This window comes from Cyprinus carpio, chromosome B13, assembly GCF_018340385.1.
Source record: "Cyprinus carpio isolate SPL01 chromosome B13, ASM1834038v1, whole genome shotgun sequence".
NCBI classification, from domain to species: domain Eukaryota; kingdom Metazoa; phylum Chordata; class Actinopteri; order Cypriniformes; family Cyprinidae; genus Cyprinus; species Cyprinus carpio.
The window spans coordinates 9,541,055-9,563,295 of record NC_056609.1 but is presented as its reverse complement, the minus strand read 5'-3'; the positions used below and the strand labels follow the sequence as shown (position 1 = coordinate 9,563,295).

At 39.7% G+C, this 22,241-nt stretch overlaps 1 protein-coding gene across 1 annotated transcript in view; it reads right to left on the bottom strand.

The window, feature by feature from the left end:
* Window positions 1-782: 782 nt before the first annotated feature.
* Window positions 783-22,241, bottom strand: part of plekhh2 (pleckstrin homology domain containing, family H (with MyTH4 domain) member 2) — a 35,688-nt gene continuing 14,229 nt past the window's right edge. Inside the window, exons 8-30 of the mRNA XM_042736376.1 lie at window positions 21,369-22,156; window positions 21,208-21,283; window positions 19,666-19,760; window positions 19,299-19,467; window positions 18,323-18,459; window positions 18,130-18,243; window positions 17,884-17,970; window positions 17,575-17,733; window positions 16,162-16,242; window positions 15,926-16,078; window positions 14,682-14,790; window positions 13,858-13,970; window positions 13,594-13,773; window positions 13,398-13,495; window positions 13,145-13,322; window positions 11,692-11,847; window positions 11,514-11,611; window positions 11,286-11,427; window positions 9,647-9,789; window positions 9,425-9,554; window positions 9,236-9,319; window positions 9,011-9,148; window positions 783-2,474 (exon numbers count right to left, since the gene is read on the bottom strand). Coding sequence (XP_042592310.1) covers window positions 2,286-2,474; window positions 9,011-9,148; window positions 9,236-9,319; window positions 9,425-9,554; window positions 9,647-9,789; window positions 11,286-11,427; window positions 11,514-11,611; window positions 11,692-11,847; window positions 13,145-13,322; window positions 13,398-13,495; window positions 13,594-13,773; window positions 13,858-13,970; window positions 14,682-14,790; window positions 15,926-16,078; window positions 16,162-16,242; window positions 17,575-17,733; window positions 17,884-17,970; window positions 18,130-18,243; window positions 18,323-18,459; window positions 19,299-19,467; window positions 19,666-19,760; window positions 21,208-21,283; window positions 21,369-22,156 — 3,617 coding nt within the window. The 3' untranslated portion in view covers window positions 783-2,285. The remainder of the gene's footprint in view (window positions 2,475-9,010; window positions 9,149-9,235; window positions 9,320-9,424; window positions 9,555-9,646; window positions 9,790-11,285; window positions 11,428-11,513; window positions 11,612-11,691; window positions 11,848-13,144; window positions 13,323-13,397; window positions 13,496-13,593; window positions 13,774-13,857; window positions 13,971-14,681; window positions 14,791-15,925; window positions 16,079-16,161; window positions 16,243-17,574; window positions 17,734-17,883; window positions 17,971-18,129; window positions 18,244-18,322; window positions 18,460-19,298; window positions 19,468-19,665; window positions 19,761-21,207; window positions 21,284-21,368; window positions 22,157-22,241) is intronic.

Genomic DNA, 22,241 nt, shown 5'->3' with positions numbered 1-22,241 from the left:
GGATGGGTAAACACGGAAGGTAGTGGATGACTAAAATTGGTAGGCTACAAAGGGCGAATGGTTCCAAGTAAGATATCGATGTAATTGATAAATGGATTTTAATCAGTGTAATGATGTGAGGCAGTCCGCCAGCGGAACAAGAAGACATGCTGCTATAAAAACAACTATTGCCAAATGGGAGGTTGTGACATGTGGAGGATATCCGGTTTTTAATTTCAATGGATTATTGGGGAAATATCCATAAGTGTAGCAACTGAGGAAATACAACAAAATAGTAATTTGGGTAATATGCAAAACGAGTTTGCATCATCAGAACACTGATGTCAAGAAACCAAACAATCATTCACATCCTGTACATTTTAACCCCCCTCCCTCCCCCCAGTCTCTTATTATTGAATAAATGATATTACATGGCATTCATAATTTGGTGAATTGTAGCTGTGTAGCATCCAAAAGTGACAAACAGGATATTTATAATGTTGGAAAATAATTCCAATTTAAATAAATGCTGTTCTTTTTAAATTTCTATTCTTCAAAGAATCAGGCTTTGAAGCAGCATAAAAGTTTTCAACATTGATAATAATAATAAGAAATGTTTCTTGATCAGCAAATCAGTATATTAGAGTGATTTCTGAAGGATCATGTGACACTGAAGACTTTTATTTTTAATTTTGTAATAATATTTGACAATATTACCACTTCAAACTTTTGAAAAGTGTATTAACATACAATGAATTTCTTTCTTTTTTTTTTGAAAAGAAAAAAGAAAAACTCAAATTTTCCTTTTTTTAAGTAAGGACATTTATTTAAAGCTGCATAATAGATAATTATAGAAAATACACTTTAGAAATAAATAAATACAATTTGCTATGACATTATCTGTGTCACTTGTTCAATTATGTCAGTATAATATTTTGGTATTCCAAAACAAAGACAAAAACAAAACAAAATCTTACAGTTTCTATCTTCTGCAGTGAATCCTTTTATGAATCTCACACACCATATTCATTACACCAGTACAATATGTTCTCTCAAAAACACCTCAGCCGTCCTACGGTATATGACTCCATGTTGGCTTTCAAAGACCACATGTATTCTTTGTAATGCACTTCCTGTTTTATCTTAATCTGTGGATTCCTTCTACATGCTTCATCATGCTAACGTGAGATGAGATTTAATATAATGACAGAGGGAAACTTAGTGTTTTGAGTTTCTATATTTCTTGTAGGGTTGGGTGATTTTTCTGATTTTATCGATTAATTCGATTTAAATTTTTAAAAAAAGTATTTTTCTTGTATTATTTCTGAACATATAATATGTATTAGACAGGTTTCTATAAGATGTAGTTAACATTTACATCATGTTGAAAACTTCATGTGTGCTGCACTTGGAATAGAATTTTCTTTAATAAGAGGGTTAAGAAAGAACAAGTTACTTGAATCATGTTGCAGTTGAATTTTCATGTTGACTAGTTAATTTTTTTTATTTAATTTTTAATTTTCACATATCGCCCAGCCCTAATTTCTTACAAAAGAAATTGTTGGTAAAGCCTAAAATTAAAGTAGTTGGGTGAGTCTCATGAAAACTGAAGAACAGTTTTGGCCATATTTCATTCCTAACTCAAATGTTTTATTTTACTTTTTTTTGGCTTAGGGAAAAATTAAGATCCTTTGACATTTTCTTGACTTTTATGCACATTTCAACCAAAAAAATTGCATTACCAAAATTCATGATTCAAATTAAAAGACACCAATACTGTACAAACCTCTGTCTACTTGTAAAAGTAAGCATAAATTAATAAATTACACAGTGTTTTGTACAGTATTGTTGCTTTTTTAACACACACACACACACACACACACACATACACACACACACACATGAGAATTGCGAATGTGCATTACAAAAAAAAAAAAAGCTCTCAAAAAGTACAATGTCTGGACAAAACATGTTAATGACAATTTGGTGGAAAATGCCATAAAAATGTCACAGTGCAAACAAACAAAACAAAAGTAGTTCACTTCTAAATGCAAAGTACTATTTGTTTTGTTTATTTTTGGGAAAAGGAACATGACTTGACTTTTAATGTTAAGAACTACTGTCAGTTATGTCACCCTCAGCCACAACAGGAAGTGTTAGATGATTTTCAGATTGCATTTGATGTGAAGCGGTGTATTGTAAATATGGTTTTGGACACCAGCCAGGGATTTTGAACTGGGATCAATTAGTGAACTAGGGAATGGACTGACGTATGTCCTGAGTGAACACTAACACGTGCTGTATACTTAAAGGAGGGTGGGTGCTTTGCTGGGTTTGCAGGCGGCTGGAGGAGACTTGCTCCTCGATTCCTTGCTCTTCTTCATCTCTCCAGATAGAGCCAGCAGCAGGGCTGGGGCGGACAGGTGGTGCGCTGCTGCTTTTCGTTGTTGTGTGCAGTTAATGTAGCTGGCTATGAGCAACGTCACGTCTCGAACCTAAACAACACCAGAAAGCAGAGAAATGCTGTGAGTCACGCTATTCATAGATTTCACAGACTTTCGATAACCTAAACTTTTTCAACCTAAACTTTGACGAGCAACACTCTGCAAACAAACAGATGAAGAGGAGGAGGAGGATGACGGTCCAGCGCATACAAGGAGAAAGCTTTGTAGTTTTAGTTCTCTTTCTAACATTCGTTCAGTATCTCACTATGGGACCGCCTCAGGGCGTGGCCGATCGCGGAAGCACTTATAACACCACGTCTGCCAACCATGGCAGACCAATCGCTGCAGCGATCAGGGAGTCCTGCCTCCCTGTATATAAACCGCAGCTACCTGCCATTTCGTCCTTCCTCGCTCTCTTCCCCGTGAAGATTTCGGAAGCTGTCCTCAGCAGACTTTGGGAATTATTGCTAAACAGTTTATCGACGGAGCCGCAAGGTAACGTCCCAAACGCAATAGATTCTTAACGTTTTGTCGAGTGACTTGCCACTTAGAGTAAGATAACTAACGCGTTAAGGCGAGTTTTCTACTTTAAGCTTTTCTATTTAATTTTTCCAAGTTTTTGGCGCGCTCACCACGCACCAAAAAGTAGGAAAAAAAGGCTCTCTGTCGCAGCACAGCTCCGTACTAGTTGTCACGTTGTGGTGGGCTTACCGTACGAAGAGAGTGCAGGCTTCATGGCCACTGCAAAAGAGCCGGAGAGCCCCGGAGGAAAGGGCAATCCTCCTCATCCGTGTGCGTGCGGAATGTGGATTTCTGCGAAAGATTCACACGGTCTCTGCATCTTCTGCTTGGGTGCTAAACACGCTCAGGCAGCGTTGTCCAACCCCGAGGGCTGTCCCCACTGCGCGACGTTCTCGGTTAAAACCCGAGAGCGAAGGCTTCGCGTTGCAGTAGCTGGGAAGTCGGACCCATGCCTCTCTGCTCAACCCAGAGAGGAACCGATGGATTGTCCACAGGCCTCCAGCTCCTGGGGTGAGATGATGGAGAAGGTGTCACCCGTACTTCCCCCACTGTTTGAAAATCCATTAGCGGGAGAGGAAGATGACGATGACGAAGAGTTGTCGACCATCCTTGAGGACGAGGATGACGACGATGAAGATGCTATTCTTCCCCCGATGCAGTCGCGTCCGCCGAGTGCACAGGATGAGAGCTCACCCTCCCCTGTGCAGACGGATACAGATCTTCTCGAGGTCTGTCGCAGGGCCACGGCTAGACTGTCGATCGACTGGCCATCCCAACCAGCAGATAAAGGAGCTGAAAGAGACTTGTATGACGGAAAGAGACTTCCGTCACGTCTCCCTCCAGCGAGGCAGTTTATTCCAGCCGTCCCGGCTTGTGTGGCTGAAATGAAGAGGTTTTGGGATAAGCCTTTTTCCCACCGAGTACCTGTTAAGGGCTTCTCGAGGCTAGATGTCCAGGGAATGGAGGATCTGGGGATGGCAGATCCTCCCCCTGTAGAATCATCTGTGGCGAATCATTTGAATCCGAGCTGCAGAGCAGCGCTCTCTTCAACTGGGGCCTCTTTGCCAGGGAAAACAGAGCGCTTCGCCGCCTCCGTTTTTCAAAAGATTTATAAATCTTCTGCACTGGCCGTACGTGCTTTGAACGCGACGTCCCTCCTTACAGCCTATCAAGCGGAGTTATTAGAGGAGTTGGGCATCAGATGGACTCCGGTTCTCCCAACCCAGCGCTCTGGGAGGAGATATGCGTCATTGCAGATTTAAACCTGCGCATGTCCCGCGGAGCAGTTCAAAGCTGCGGTCGGAGTATGGGCTTAGCGGTTGTGGGAGAGAGATCGCTATGGCTGGGGTTTTGTCAGGGCCTCTCTGACAAAGAAAAAGTGGAGTTTTGGATGCCCCTATCGATCCAAAGGCCATGTTCGGGCGCGACGGTAACAGCTATGCGTCAGCAATGTGACCTGCGGAAAAAAGAGGGAGAAGCATTCGAGGTCTGTCTCCCCAGAAAGCCGACAGCTTGTCCTTATCACCCAAGCCGTCCGAATTTCAGGCCTTCAGGTAGAGGAGGTCATTCGGATTACCAACCTTCCCGTCCTGCTCCGCCACAACAGCCGGGAAGCGCGGGCCCTCAGTCAAAGCCTGGTTTCGTGAAACCGAAACAATCGTTCGCAGCCGCAGCAGCGAAACACCGGTCGGGCCCCCCCTCCGGGGTAACAAAAAGAGGCGGTCGACCTGAGACATCAGTTTGGCAACAAGAAGGGTTTGGAGACAGCACTCAGGGTTTTTCTGTCCCATCCCTTCAAAACGATTCCTTTCTCCCTCCCACGGGACCACGGGGAAACGGAGAAGGAATTTAAGTGTGCAAAGCGTTCGTGTGGGCAGTTCAAAGTCCAGTGTTCGCGGGAAAATGGCCCATGTTCCCCTGGCGCCCCCCAAAGAATTGTCTCTCCCTCCACTTACGAGGTTTGTTCTGAGGGAGGAAAGACAAAAGTTTGTAAGCATCCCATCACAAATAAAGTTTTCTCTGTTGCATCCAAGCCAAGGGCTGAGGGCACAGAGCGGGATAAAAATAAAAATATATCACAAAAAAGTAAAACAATCACAAAGAATAACGAATATAACTCCTTCAACGGAGCGTTATTCCCCCACTTCGCCACTAGAGGGTGCCACAGCACCGCTAGTGAGCGAAGCCGGGAAGGGCTCACTCGCTGCTCAAGCGGAGAACTGGTGCGCATGCGCAGTTCATCCCTGGGTTTTAACCACGATAGACAGAGGATACAGACTTCAATTCGCTGTAAAAACTCCTGTGTTCAATGGAGTGGTAATTTCAGTGGCCCAAGGGGAAGCAGCTCAGGTTTTAGAGGAAGAAATATCCTCTTTAATGAGAAAAGGAGTGATAAGAATGATTCCAACGGAGGAAAGCCAGACGGGCTTCTACTCCCGCAACTGACCAGTTCAGTGGCAGAGATCGGCAGGTTTCATTATAAATGTTGTTTTGTTTTCTCAACAAACACCTCAGAAAATACAAATTCAAAATGCTTTCGGCTCAGAACTTTGTGCCAAAGTATCCGTCAAGGGGATTAGTTCACCTCAGTGGACCTCCAGGACGCATATTTTCACATAGATATTTTTCCTGCTCACAGGAAATATCTGCGGTTCGCTTATCAGGGCACAGCATACGAGTATATGAGGATCCCCTTTGGCATGGCTTTGGCACCCAGGGTATTTACCAAATGTGTGGAAGCGGCTCTGACACCGTTAAGAAACGGAGGAGTCAGAGTTTTATCATATCTGGACGATCTGCTCATCTGCGCGCCGTCTCCGCATCAAGCAGAGAGCGATACACACACACTAGTGACGCATCTGGAGAGATTAGGTTTCAAGATAAACCAAACGAAGAGTTGTCTAATTCCTTCACAGGAAATAGTCTACTTGGGTCTCAGGTTGAATTCAGTGAGGTTTCGAGTGTTACTATCAGAAGAGCGAATCAAACATTTCTCACCTGCCTCTCCCTATTTCAACGAGGGAGTTTAGTCTCTTTCGGAATGTGTCTTCGACTACTGGGTCTGATGGCCTCAACAGTGTCAGTGGTTCCCCTGGGACTGCTGAGAATGAGGGATTTTCAGAACTGGACAGCGTCACAGGGCATTCGCCCCACGAGCCGTCTCAGCCGCAGAGTGCGCGTCTCACCAGAATGCATGAGCGCTCTCTGTCACTGGAGAGCACCGTCTTTTCTCAGGACAGGATGTCCTCTGGGCCCTGTACTATTGAGAAAAGTGGTGACAACAGATGCATCTCTCACGGGCTGGGGGGCAGTGTTTCGAGGGCAGAACAGTGAGGGGAGTTTGGTCTCCGGCACTGAGAGAGAAGCACATAAATTTTCTAGAACTAATGACAGTGTTACTAGCTCTGAGACATTTTGTGCATTTTCTCAAGAATCATCATGTATTGGTCAGGACAGACAATACAACGGTGATAGCCTACATAAACCGTCAGGGAGGAGTGCGTTCTCACAAGCTTCACTTGTTAGCGAAAGAACTGATTATGTGGAGCAGCAAGAACCTCCTGTCACTACGCGCGACGCATGTTCCAGGAATAATGAACAGGGGAGAGGATTTACTGTCCAGAGGGAATCCTCTGTACGGGGAGTGGAGACCCCCAAGTTACGCTCATGGTGTGGCAGAGATTCGGCCAGGCCGCCGTAGATCTCTTCGCATCGCGCGAAGACGCGCAATGTCCCCTGTTCTTCTCTCTGGTGGGCAACGATGCACCGTTGGGTGTGGATGCTCTAGCCCACGTGTGGCCAGACATATTACTTTACGCTTTCCCTCCGTTGAGCCTGATCGAGCCGACACTACGAAAGGTTCGGGAACAAAAGCATGTAATGATTCTGATCGCGCCATACTGGCCGGGGAGACTTTGGGTTGCGGAGATTGCGCAACTGCTCTACGACCAGCCATGGCCGTTACCAGCGCGCAGGGATCTCCTCTCACAAGCACGGGGGGAAATATTTCACCCTTCCCCTCAGAAACTAGCTCTCTGGGCCTGGCCCGTGAGAGGCTAAATCTGAATGCAGCTGGGTTACCTCCGAAAGTGATTGAGACAATTCAGAACGCGAGGGCTGCCTCAACGCGCTCTTTATATAATCTCAAATGGAGGGTGTTTGAGGGTTGGTGCGCAGATAGGAACATAGTTCCTTTCCTGTGTTCAGTTTCGGATGTGCTGGTTTTTTTTACAGGACCTTTTAGATAAGGGCAGAGCCCTTTTCTACGGTTAAGGTTTATCTGTCCGCTATCTCGGCATGTCATGTGGGTATTAACTCGGGTACTATTGGCCAGCACCGTCTCGTCTGTCGATTTATGAGAGGTGCACGTCGGTTACACCCAGTGTCGAAGCCACTGGTCCCGCCCTGGGACCTGTCCGTGGTTCTGAACGCGCTCTCAAAAGCCCCTTTTGAGCCCATTGATAAAATTGCCTTGAAGCTACTAGCTCTAAAGACGGCTCTGTTACTCGCTCTCACTACAGCAAAAAGGGTGAGTGAACTACATGCTTTATCAGTTCACTCCTCATGTATGATGTTCGCTCCGGGTGTCCAAAAAGTCACTTTTAGAACTAACCCGGCGTTCGTACCCAAAGTGTTTGATCACGCTGGTTCAGTTCAATCAGTGGACCTGCTAGCTTTTCATCCACCACCCTTTGCATCCCCAGAGGAGGAGAGGTTACACAGTTTATGTCCTGTTCGTACTCTGCATATGTATGTTCAGAGAACACATACAATTCGTAAGAGCAATCAACTGTTTGTCTCTTGGGCTGACTCTTACAGAGGAAGACCTATCTCCCGTCAACGCCTGTCTCATTGGGTGGTGGAGGCTATCGTATTATGTTACAATAATTCGAATTTGGAGCCCCCAAAAGGACTACGAGCACACTCTACTAGAGGCATGGCTACTTCCTGGGCCCTGTTTAGAGGCATCTCTATTCAGGAAATTTGCGCGGCAGCCAGCTTGTCTTCTCCGCACACATTTGCTCGTTTCTATAGACTGGATGTGACAGAGCCCTCTCTGGCCCATTCTGTTCTGGGAGTGAGTAGTCAGGTGGTATAATGCAATTTTACTAAAGGACGAGTTCCTCATATTATTCTGTTTTCACCTCAATCGGGAGCTATGATTCAGATAATTACACAGCCTTTCTTAGTCTGCTTCGTCAGCATATCGGCAATACTGGAGTTGTCTATATCCCATAGTGAGATACTGAACGAATGTTAGAAAGAGAACGTTAGGTTACTGACGTAACCCCGGTTCTCTGATAACATGAGTGAGGTATCTCACAAACATTGCCCTCCTTGCCTATCCTGCACGGAGAAGAGATATGCGGAGAATGACGAAATGGCAGGTAGCTGCGGTTTATATACAGGGAGGCAGGACTCCCTGATCGCTGCAGCGATTGGTCTGCCATGGTTGGCAGACGTGGTGTTATAAGTGCTTCCGCGATTGGCCACGCCCTGAGGCGGTCCCATAGTGAGATACCTCACTCATGTTATCAGAGAACCGGGGTTACGTCAGTAACCTAACGTTCCCACATTCTTCTTTTTCTGAATGTAACTGAATGTAATTATGTCAAGGATGTAAGAGTGAAGAGGATTTGTTTGTACTATTGGTATTACAATTCTATAGAATGTATGTATAAATTAATTAATTTCTTTCTTCTGCTGAACATAGTAGAAGATATTTTGAAGAATGTTGGTAACTAATTTATTTCTTGTGGTGATTGTATTATATGGTATTTTGAAGATTTTTTGTAGGTATTTTTGTTAGATATTGTGGTTGGTGACTAAATGAAAACAGAATTTTCATTTTCGGGTGAACCTTTAATTCAAAAGAAAATCTATTCGACTTTAATGTGTCTTTGCTGCATGAAAGTATTAATTTCTTACTGGCCCCAGACTTTTAAACACTAGTGTAAAACCTGAATATTTCATATCATTTTCACACAAATTACAACTGTCCCCACATCTGGCATTTCCACAACAACAAAAACAAAAAGACTGTTTTAAGAGAACTAAATACCTACCTTTGACGGGGCCATGGCAAACAGATGCTTCTCTGTAGACTTATCTTTGGATGTGTTTGTGCCAGAACTCAGCATAAAGTCCTGACCACACGCTCCAAATGTCACGATGCTTTTATAAGGGTAGGACGCAAGGACTTTCTAGAAAACAAGTGGTGAAAACTCAACTTAGCTCTGCACTAACAACATGAAGTGATTTGGAAATATTGTGAAACTGTGTTCGCTTACTACAGAGTTGAACTCTAGCATGCTGACTCCATCTTCATGTACTGCCAGCCATACACGCACGTTCTTCTGTGATGGAGTCACGGACTGCAGAGAGAAAGAGAGTGAGATTAAGAAATAACACCACAGGATTTACACTGTTTTGAGTTTTTGAATTGTACACATTGCCTTTAACCTTAGAGGGACACTCACCTCAGCCTCAAATAGTTTGGCTCCAAAAAATGACCACTTGCGAGCCACGGTTAGGTAAATTCGTATGCACTCTGATGAACTCCGACCCCTCAGAGATGCCCATCGGGCAGAGAGCCTCTGCAGCAACTGCCTGAGAAAATGTGTGTTTCAGAGCGTAAGAGGGCCAAACAGATTCTTTGTGTTCATATTTGAGATTATGTCATGCACTCAAGGCACAAATACCTCATTTGTTCCTCAGTGCAGGAGTGTCGGTAATGCTTCGGGTAGAAGCGCTCTAGAACCTGTTTCAGGGTCTGGTTAGATTTGGTCTGTGCAGCTCCTGAAGGACCTGGACTAAATGGACGCTCAAAGTCCCCAAACTCCACCTGCATGACACAAAAATTTATATATATAAATAATGTTTACTTAAGTAAATGAAGCCTGTATTAGGACCATTAAGAGTTTTTTTGGATGGTGACATTATTTCTCTTACAATTAAGCAAATTTCTTCTTAAATTATCACTACAGTTGTAATTATTATCATCCATTAACAAATGACTGTAATGCAATGAGTATTTATTAGTTGTATTTGAATTACAAATAGTACAACAAATACTACTGTAATGTATAAATACTATTAATTTTATTGTTATATTTTATGGCAAGTTACAGTAGTGATTAATAGTAATGATTTATTTTGCATTGTGGAAATTTAAATTATGTAAAAGTACACACACACACACACACACATTATAAGTGTGTAAGTGATTTATAATGCATTGGAGTTTCATTATGCCATCATGATTTATTTTTCTGCGACTTCTTAAATGTCTTTTTTGTATAGATTGTATTGTTTTACTTTATGTCTCAGACTTAAAATTTTAAAATCTAAAAATTCCATTCAACTCCATCCATTCAACATTAATTATTATGCTTGAAACTATGACGGTCTAAACAAAATACGTTAATTGTTTCATTATTTATCATGTGTAAATGATTTATATAATTTTTACACAAACTACTTTTTTTTTAAATTGGTTTTGAATTGACCTGGAAACTGTTAAAATATGAAAAAAATAAAATAAAAAAAATAAACGGTACCTAAAATTGAGCTTGTTTTCTTCAGAGATGCTGTAAGCAATTTATTTTGCTATAAGTTTGATTGCATAATTGCTGTTAATAGTGTTAATCGTCTGTTTGTTTACGTCTTTTATTGATTTTTATGAACATTTCTGCCGTATGCACATAAACTGACAGTCATCACTGATCACTAATACTAAATATTTTAGAAACTTAATTTTCTGTAAAGTTGCTTTGCAATGATTTGTATCGTAAAAAGCGCTATACAAATAAACTTGAATTGAATTGAATTGAATATTAAGACAGGAGTTGGATGGGAATGGTACAGAATTCACAGATTATGGTTCTAAAAGGATACTGTATATATTATGTTAGTATTTGCAGAGCTGAGGGAGCTGATTTGTGTTTCTGACATTAAAAGAACATTCAGTAAATTAATTCAGAATTCATTAAAAACTAGTTCATAACATTCATATATTTGTGAATCAGACTTTGCCAGATGCATTGCATGTTTGTTGATACATGCAACATGCATGTTAACAGCATTAACAATTAAACAATTAAAAGAGACATAGGATCACCCCACAACTTTAGCAACTGAAAAAACTAGCCAATCAGATTTATTTTCTACATTTGAGTTAGCTGACATCGGGTTGGTCCATGTGTCTTTGGAGGCGTGGTTTCAGACAGAGGGTGTGATTTTAAATGTAGTGAGCTGATAATTTATTGACAAAGAGAGGGTCAAATATAACTTGAACAGGTTTGTTGAGACGCATTAATATTCTCAGGAGCAACTGTGTACCTGAGCAAGCAGGGCGGCCATTTCTAAAGCAAGCTCTTTGTTGACAGGGAAGTGACCAGCTGTAATTTCCAAATTTGTTTGGTACGCCAGAAGCAAGCGCTCTCTCTCGGTCTCCCCTCTCATCTGCTGGGAGAAGTATACCCTAGAGGGAGCACACCAGTGGTTAGTCACACATGATGGCCTTTTGGAAACAGACATTTCATTTATGCTTAAGAATCTGCACTCTACCGATTCTTATAAGTGAGTTTCACCGTCCTGGCGTTCTCTGATTTGCCTGTGTGCTGCTCCTTCGAGGCTTGCTCCCATTTTGAAATAATGTCACAGATCTGAGGACACAGCACATTTTTAAGATAAAGACACAAAGTACAGTTTCTGAAATAACAGGGTGTTTTTGTGTGCGTCTGACCTTTAGGTTTCCCTGAAGACAGTGCTCAAGGTCTTTGCCAGTGGGGTCGTCAGAATAAAGGCTGAAACCAGACTGAGCAGTTTTCCTCATGCCCGTGTCCTGGTTCAGACGACTCTGAAACTCCTCCACTGTGGTTGAAGCATCAAAACTAACAACCTGACACACACAGACAGAGAGCTTAGACAGAGAGATGGTCAGTTTCCTGTTGTGTCCTGTTGACTTTTAACCAATGGATTTCCATGAGTTTTTCATTAATGGATCAGGATTTAATAATTTTACAGAGTGGTGTGGATGAGTAAGCTTTTATTCTTTCTTAAAGGTGCTGTATGAAGGATTGACACCGAGTGGTTGAACTAGGTATTGCAGTCCAAATTCAAAATATTGAGAGGGTTTTTTTCACCTGGCCCCTCCTCCTCAGACTTCACGCACATGTAGGTTGTCAGATTGACGACACAAACAGGATCGAGTGCACTTGACTATGAATGAAATGAAATGCGCTGTGTTTTCCGCCAACTGGCAACCCGGGGGGCTGAAACACAATTGGGTAAACTGGCAGTGGGCGGGTTTCACAAACCAAAACAGAGACTGACATTCCGGCCTGGAACGTACATTTTCGAAGGAGAATAACTGACTGTAGCATTGTTTTTTTATCAGATAAACTTAGCATGTTTCTTAAATATCTGCAAACATATTATGGTAGTTTTATGCTTTAGTAGAGTCAAAAACTTACATACAGCACCTTTAAAGAGATTAATACTCATATTCAGCATACTAAGCATATAGCGCAATCGTTTTCAATAATAAGAAATATGTTTGAGTACCAAATCATCATATTAAACTGATTTCTGAAGGATCATGTGACACTGAAGACCGGAGTAATGATGCTGGAAATTCAGCTTTGCCATTACAGCAGTAAATTTCATTTTAAAATATATTCAAAGTGAAAAAAGTTATTTTGAATTGCAATGATATTTCACAATATTCAAAATATTTTTTAGGATTTGTTGAGAGCAGAGCATAAAAAAAAGTACTATAATTAATTCTCATTCAAATTAAAATTCAATGATAAGTTTTACATGACCATGGGATTTTTTTTTGTGCAGTTTTTGGAAGAATCTTCATGCAGCTTTTTTCTATACATTTCACAGATACTGAAAAGCAACTAGCAAATAATCAGTTTTTGCATTGGGTATCAAACCCATCATGCTTTTCCATTCAAGCTACAGAAAAATGATTCATAGTGACTACATCAAGATACAAAATGCACAATAAACAGTTTTTTATAATATTAATTAATCGTTTTTAAAACTACTTTTATAATGCTTTCATAGTGTTTTTTTTTCTTTTTCTTCTTGCTCCATGATATTAAAAAGAGCAGCATGAAGATGTAGAAGGACATCAGGATAGTTTGTGATTTCTAAATGAACTGTTCTTTCATCATGAGGCTGTGGACCTGGTAGGTGTTGTTTAGGAAGTGTACAGGGACGCTGAAAGGCAGAGAGTGATGATAAGGGTTCCTGAGTAAGATTGACAGGATCTCCGTTCGTGACGATCGGGCTTGCCGATCCCCCTTCTGCTGCGTCCTCTCCAGTGAGCGCTGACAGTAAATGGCATACTTCCCTTCTTCAGTCCTGGAAAAAAGAGCAGAGACTAAGCAACTGTGCAACTTCCAGGACTCCTAAGACCTAGTTTCTGTATTGATTTACCTGGAATCTCCATGCCTTTTGAGATGAACCTGCAAATACCAAAGAATAGGGGGTGTGGGCAGGAAAAGCCCGACACACAGAGCCAGGAACTGCCATCCCTGTGTTACAGAACATGGAAACATGTCAAGACATCTCCTGAGGAGAAACACAAAACAAAAGCAATCACTCCATCTAGTGGTGCATGATCAGATCTGACCTGCAGGGTTCCCGGCGGTCCGTACGGCGGCGTCTTCTGTGTCTGTTTGATAAGCTGGCAGTAGATCTCGTTCTGCAGCTCTGGATGGGTGAGACACACTTGGAGAGCACACTGGGCAAGAGTCACGTGATAATCTATGGCTGGAGTGTCAATGGCCACGTTAATGAAGAGCTGACACGTCTGTAAAAAAGAGAAAAGGTATGTTTCTCCCTGTTTTTTTTATGGGTTGTTCCCTCCAAATGTGCATTGAATGAAGAGTTTAACCTTAAAGAGCTTGATGGCTTCAGTTTGTAGAGCTTGTGAAGGAAGGGTGGTGAGAGGAGACGACAGTCCTTCATTAGTGAAGCAGAGCGTCGGGTGTCTCCAGAGCTGAGACCCTGAGAAACAACGGGACAAACGTGTCATAGACATTAAACTGTTTTTATGGAGCTACAGTTTAAAAGGGCAGCATGGGTTGAAGTAAACAAGTTGAGAATAAACTGAATTTATGATGTAATGTTTGCCATGCTTATATTTAAAAACATATGTCAAATCAGCCTCAGCCTCAAGCAGCACACCCATACACCACAGTCCTTCATTTAGAGGTGTTTTTACCACCGCACAATTGATTTGAGGGGCTCCTGCTGGCCATTAGCAACTGAATAAACCACTTAGTTACTGCATACAGTATTTTTACATTACAGTCTTGTTGGCTTATAGTATATGCAACCGCATGAAAATAAAAACATAAAAAATAAAAATATACACTTAAACTTAGTTCTTATAAGGATAGTTCACACAAAAATTTCAATTCTGTCTATATTTGAAGGCAAGGCAAGAGCTGAATGCTCTTCAAGATTCCCACTCTTTTTAACAAATTTACACAACTTTTGCAGTTGCTCATCTTTTACTGAATAAAGATTAAGAATAACGAATCTGAAAAATATTTTAATAGCAATATCTACTCAAAATATTTTAGAGCGTAACATAACTAAAGTGTATATCCATGATATACTGGGATGAATTTCCCATGGCTGGTGGCCTATCTTCCCCTTATACTTTCCACCACAATTAAATATATGAAATGAATGCAGATATGAGACTTTTACCTGGATCTCCCTCTATGCGGAGCAGTTTACCAAGCAGCTGCTCGAACTCAGTCCCCACCTGCTCCACTGCGCTGCCCGCGGCCACAGACAGATGGTACAGCCAGGACGTCTACAGGACAGAAACACAGACGTTTCATTTCATCATGAACCACCCAAACATGTGGGATTACCTTTGAATATATTCCTATTCTGTGCCATGATGAAATTAGATTCTTTGTTAAGCAGTACACATACTAAAATCACACTTTTAAAAGGAGTACTATGTAAATAATATACATTAAAATAATATAAATAAACGCAAACTCAATGAAATGGTTTCAGACAGTTAAATCTTGTAATTTATAATTGAATGAAAAAGATTAAAATGTAAATTTCATAATTATTTTACCTTTTTTTTAATATGGATAATGTGTACAGTACTGCTGAATGTACTGACAAGCATTTAAAGGGGTCATATGATGTGATTTCAATTTTTCCTTTCTCTTTGGAGTGTTACAAGCTCTTGGTGCATAAAGAAGATCTGTAAAGTTGCAAAGATTAAAGTCTCAAATCCAAAGAGATATTCTTTATAAAAGTTAAGCCTCGCCCCAGCACTCCTAAAATGCCTCGTTTAAACACCCCCACACGTCTACGTCACGATGTGGGAAGATTTGCATAACACCACCCAAATGTTCACGCAAAGAAAGAAGGCGTAACTTCTATTCTCGCTGTTGCTGCCTCCGCCATGTTGTGGAGACACGTTTCAGAAGGCGGGGCATAGAGGAGAAACAATAATGTAAATTATATGGAAAATAATGTGTTTTTACCTTAAACCGCATAAACACATTTCATTACACCAAATACACAAAATAATGTTCTTTTTAGCAGCATCATATGACCCCTTTAAGGTAAAATAAAGTATACTTTAATGTCATTTCTTTTTAAACACGTATGACATGTGTTTAATTTTTTCATAAATATATTCAAATGACACATTTGTAATGATGGAGTTACAATTTACTAACTGTACAATTTACAGATAACTAATTTGACATTATTACAAGTAGACGTTTTAAAAGTGTACTTAATTTAGTCATGAAAATGTGCTCACTTACATTTTTACTGAATTTATTTTACATTGTCTGCAAGTTCAGTTTTTTAAAAATATACACATTCAGCACAATTAAGTGCACTTCTTTTTCACAAGGGATGTGCAACAGTTATTTGTGGCTCTGTTTCAACTCAATTCATTACGGCTTGCCTACCTTCTCATAAGGAGAGTCGATGAGCAGGTATACCGGGTCCTGATTCACTGACTGAATGGAGAGGGTGTACTGAGCAGAGACTTCAGCTACGTCACATGACTTATGCACTTCCTCCACACGAGCCTCCCACAGTTTGATCTGACCCAGAGGAAACTGTGTAAGGAAATACAACATCAGTGCATGCAGACATACAGAAGTCCTGTGCAGGATGACTGCAATTTAATGAGACAGAAGACCTTGTCCTCTTGATTTCTGAAGTAGTAGAGAGTCTTCCCAAACAGTGCACACCACACATGCTTAGAGTAGCCATGCTTCACTTAAAGAGTCAGAGACAAACAATTTATCAAGCTACAGCTTGCCATATGTTTTACCTGGGTTATGATTTCACACTTTCATCTCTCAAGTTTTTTTTTTTTTTTATATCAGTTTACATTACAGTATGGAAGCCCGTTTCCACCACTAAATAAAAAATAAAACAAGGTAATTGCGACTTTATATCTCCATGATATATGAGAAATTTTTTCTCTATGAGAAATAAAGTCAGAATTGTGAGTTTATATATAGATATAGACTCGCAATTGTGAGGAAAAAAGTTAAAATTGCAAGTTTACATCTTGCGATTCTGACTTTATAACTCGCAATTTTGACTTTATAACTCACAATTTTGACTTTTTAACTCGCATTTGCGTTATATAAAGTCAGAATTGCAAGATATGAACTCGCAATTCTGAGAAAAAAAGTCAGAATTGTGAGATAAAAAGTCACAATTACCTTGTTTTATTTTTTATTCAGTGGCGGAAACAGGCTTCCATATTAAAGAGATTAAATAAGTGATGCAACGTTTCTTTGTTTTGCCCAGGAATTTTTTTTAATAAAATTTTTTTAACACGTTGGCTGCTATTTTGGCATATTATCACTGTACGAACGAAAGTAGAAAATTTGAGTAGAACAACAACATATTTTAATTTAAATAATTTAATATTTAATATTATAGGCTATTCTTTCCAGCAATAATACAGTATACACAGTAAAACATTATGAAAAGCATAATGGATAAAACAGCAGCAATGAAAAATGGTTATCAAACAATTATTTTGGACAACAGAAGATTACATTAATAGAAACAATTACACTACTGTTGAAAATTTGTTGCTGTTTTTTTTAAGAAATTAACAATTTAATTAAAATAATTTTATTCAGCGAGGATGCATCAAATTGTTCAAAAGTGACAAATATTTTTATTCCAAATAATTGCTGTTCTTTTGAACTTTCCATTTATCAAAGCATCCTGAAAAACATGTATCACGGTTTCCATAAAAATATCAAGCAGCATAACTGTTTTCATCATTGATAATGATAAATGTTTCTTGAGCAGCAGATCATCATATTAGAGTTGATTTTTTTGTGATTTTTTTTCTATGAGTGATGAAGCTGTGGATATGTTTATTAGTTTCTGCATCACAGGAATAAATTATATTTTAAAACATATTCAAACAGAAAACAGCTCTTTTTAATTATAATAATATTTCACAATATTACTGCTTTACTGTAATGCATCCTTGGTGAAGATAAGAGACATAAAAAAAAAAATCACAAACTTTTGAACAGTAGCATATATCTAAGAAATCTTTTTCTTTCCAACAGTATACCTTTGTCAGATGTCCTTTCATAATGGGCCGTGTGTCAGGGTGAGTGAAGAGCGGACTAGCAGCTTTGATCCTCAGGACACTCTGCAGGACCCTCAGCCACTCCTCCAGCAGGTTTGGGGAATCTGCCTTCAGATTACACACACTCTTACCTGTCACCACCTGAGGGGACACATCATCAGCGTGGACGGACATGTCAAATAATCTGAGCTGTATGCACAAACACTCCTCTCTCTCTCTCTCACACACACACACACACACACACACACACACACACACACACACACACACACACACACACACACACTTTACCTGAAGCATCTGCTTGCCATCACCACGAGCTATAGTGCTGCATGCATTCAGCTCAATCTGACCTTGGGGTTTACGGATCACGTCACTCTATGAAACAAGATCAAACATCCACAGGAAATGTTGGAAATACAGAATGTATAATGATAAGAATAAAACTAAAGAATTAAGATCAGATCATGAATGAAATAAGAAATAAAACATAACAACAGAAATAAAATAAGAGATGAATGAGTCATTTAAACTGACTGGTGATTTGTAGTAGAGAAGCTCCCCATCCTTCAGAACAAACCAGTGTCTCTTCCACGTTTTCTTCCATGTCTTAACCATCTTGAGCAGGTACCCAGATTTCTCCATAGACTCCTGGAACATGACACATTCTCATTTGGTCAGGCATATGTGTGTGTGTGTGTGTGTGTGTGTGTCTGTACACGGGTCTTACAGTCTTGCCGTTGTCAGTGCTGGAGGAGCAGGTCTTTGGGAGTTTGTTTTCAGGTTCAGAGCACTCTGTGTCAGTGGAGTAAGCATCAGGAGGGATGGCGTAGTCACTCTCAGATGTCATAGAAGACAATGACACAGCTGAGAAAAACACAGCACATTCAGTGACTGGGGGGAGGATGTAGGGCTCTATGATATTTATTTGATTTTCCCAAATTTTGTGTGTTCCATTTGAATATCCCTTTGAATTAATGGGTTAATTTAAAAAGCAAAAACATGTTTAATTTACAAAACTTTAACTATTTAATCTTTCGAAATGAAATCATTTTCAAACGAAAATAAGGGTTACTATAGTTAAAAGCTAAAACTATGCAGTATACAAAAAAAAAAAATCTTACTTGAAAATAAAATACATTTTAACAGAAATAAAATATACAAAAACAATAAACATATTTTATTTCAGCTAGTTGCCAAGGCAAAATTTCTAATTTTTATCTAGTTGAACTTGATGCACTAAAACTAAAAGTGAAATAAAACTTAATAAAAACTTTATAGACAAATAAAATGGGAAAACACACACTTATGAAATTACTAAAATAAAAAACCCTCAACATATTAATATAACTATTATAGACTCTCAATGATACTAAAACAACACGGATGAAAATATTTTTTTTGTGCTACATAACATAGGTTTACTTTTATTTTTAAATATATAATTTAATATATAATTTTTAATGCAATATTTACATGAACTATATTTGAAGGCTTATATGCCAATGTTTTCATGCATTATTTACATAATTATTAATAGCATTAATAATTAACTGATATTATTTAATTAATATTTTTATTTTCATATCAAAATAAAATAGTTACAATCATTTTGTTATGCTACCGAAAATGGTACAGAGAATTGTGTAATTTTACTAGTATTATTACTGACTACAGAAACTTTGGTCCCATGAGAACACTTGTACCTCTCTTAAGTGAGCGGGGGCTTTCATGGCTACTGCTCTTGTGTGACTCTGATCCAGAGGTCTGGGAGTTCTCCTCCTCTCCAGAGTTAGACTGACACTCCTCCGAACTGTCCTCCTCAGAACTAGACGACTCCTCGGAGAACTCACTGTTGCTTAACAAAGTCGCTTTCTATGAGAGTAAAAACACTCATTGCATTCATGAAAACGTAATTCAAATATTTCCTTCTATTACTGATAGAAGTGCTGACTCTTATGCAAATAAACAGTCATTTCTGATTAATAATTTTGCCAGTGAATGCTGCTTAGCACCATGGTTTTATGACACACACATACACACAGACACGTAAAAACACACACAGGTTCCTACCCCTTTGTGTGTGGCAAAGACAGGTGTGCTTGTGCTCCTGTAGATGAGGGACGTGTAGAGCATGTGGGCGGGGCATGAGGATGCGTGGGAGGAGTCTGGAAGAAGAGGATTGAACATTTTCACTAGCTATTAGTAAATGCACACTATGATTTAGGCAAGTAGATGTTTTTGAGTCCTGGACCGATATTTACATTTCTATGCAACAATCATTGTCCAAACTCAATCCCATAACCATAAACTAAAACCATATCTCCTAAAATCAAGAGAATTAGAGGAAGATAAGAACATGTGGACAGCTGATGCAGGAACATGTCCTACTTGGGTAAATCAATATGAATATGAATATGCACATCATGTGTACCAGTAAAATGACTACTGAATCAAAATGGGCACTGGCCAGCTGTTGGTGTTCTTATTTTGCGCCATTAAAATTAGTTTTACATATGATAAAGACTCTAATATTTCTGCCTTCTAATTGGTGAATGAATTGTAATAATTCAAGGGAAATTGGGTGAATCTCAGTCACATTTGTGAAGAGCTTTGTTTTTTGTAACATGGCAATGTAACATTTTTACTAATATAATTTAATTTTTACATTTCCTTCCCACAAATATCTATCAGAAAGGCAGAAAAGTGGTGCAAAATAAAATACTTTTTCATTTGAATTTATTTTATTAAATAATAACGGTAAAATATACACAGTTCAATCAAATTAAATTAATATTTGAATAATTAAAATTTTAATTTAAATTGTAATATAAATGTGTTAAGCCAATTTGATTTTTAATTTCAGAATTTACTTTATGCAAATTTAAAAAAAAAAAAAAAATTTTTTTTTTTTTTTTTTAGCATTTTGGTAAAGGGAATCTTATGACATATAGTCAAAATGCAAAAATGTTTTGAACGATTGTAATGCACTGATTACCACCAAAAACTGGTGGTGATGAGAAAGTCACATGATGAACCAAAGCTAATCACAAACAGCTTTTCTACGAGCTGAGGAGGGCAATACTTATATATGTGTCATTCACACAAACACTAACCCCCATCATGGTGACACACTTGATACTGAAACAATGAAATAAACATTAATTTAACAACATTAGATGTAGGATTAAACCCTAATGTAAACAACTGATAAGAAAGAAACTAAGAAGAAACATGTTATTTCAACAAAAAAACATAAAAAATGAAGTGTCATGCAGGGAATTCTGGGAGTGTCAATTTATGGTTTTTCACTATGAATTATACAATGCTTTTTTCTTTTTCACTTTCAAAAACCGTATTTTTAACAGTATTTTACTGTAAATCTACATTAAATGTAATTACATTTATTCACCAAATATATTATGGTAACTTATTTTTACACTCTTTTACTGTCTTTTAATCACAATAATTTTTTACAGTGTAGGTTTGGATTTTTCCTTAAGAAGTGCATGTGAAAGACAATGAAGATAAAAGATGAAGAGCATTCAATGAAGGGCAGCTGGATTGAGAATATGTGCAAATGTACAAACAACAACAAAACAAAAAACCCCACACCTTTATTAGCTACATCTGTACACGATGTCTCTGACAGACGAATTCCAGATTTTGCCACAGCATATATTCTGCTCTCCTGCAGATAACATGAAACCACAAGTTTACCACATGAAACAAAATGACAAATTCAGATTTGTTGTACTATTGGTGGCGTGACTCACCCAAGAGGGCAGTCTGTGCAGTGGAGGGGTCGGAGGTTTATTCCCGGGCACAGCTGCAGAGGCGTCGGGTGTTTCTGGTTCCTCGGGTGGCACTTCAGCTGCAGACACATCAGCATGCTCTCGTTCACCAGTCTCCATCTTTTGCTCTTGGTCCATATCTGTTTCCTGAGGCTGTAGAGGACGTAGCATGCTGAAGGCGTTTCGTGTCCGCCCATGCGCAGCTTCACTGTACAGCGGAGGCTGACTCAGATGCTTTTTAGCCAATGCCAAACTAACATTACACGTGTTTGGATTGCGCAGTCGGGGCTGTTTGGGGGAGGCTGGGGTGTCTTGGGAGTCCTGGGATGGGGTGGGCCGCTTTGGTGTGAGAGCTGGAGTTAATATGGAGCTAGGAGTGTTTGTGTCACTGGAGGATGACGAAGAATCAAGCCTTTGTGACTGGAAGCGTTTGTTCAGCTCATCTGAGGATCCATCCTCAGTGTCCACCTTCTCGTTGTCTTTTTCTGAAGCGCTTTTGGTGCCAGGAAGGCAAATTCTGGAGCACTCCACGCGCTGCATGTCATCGTCAAACAGCGAGCTGCTGTCGTCTGAGGCTGTGTGGTAGGTCTCACTGGCGGGTCGACTGAAACGCAAACCTCCAAACAGACTCCTCTCCCCTTCCGAGGCAGCACTGGACAGGATAGAGGAGCCACCACAGGTACTGTCCCGCTCATCCTCGTCCTCTGATCCTGTCTTAGGGCAACGACCAACACACTCTGTTTCTGGACATTCTTGTTTCATTCTAGAATCTGGATCAGACCAAACACACAGACTTGGTGAATATGTGAATACATGTAGTAAGTACTTGATATATTAAAAGCATTAAGACTTTCT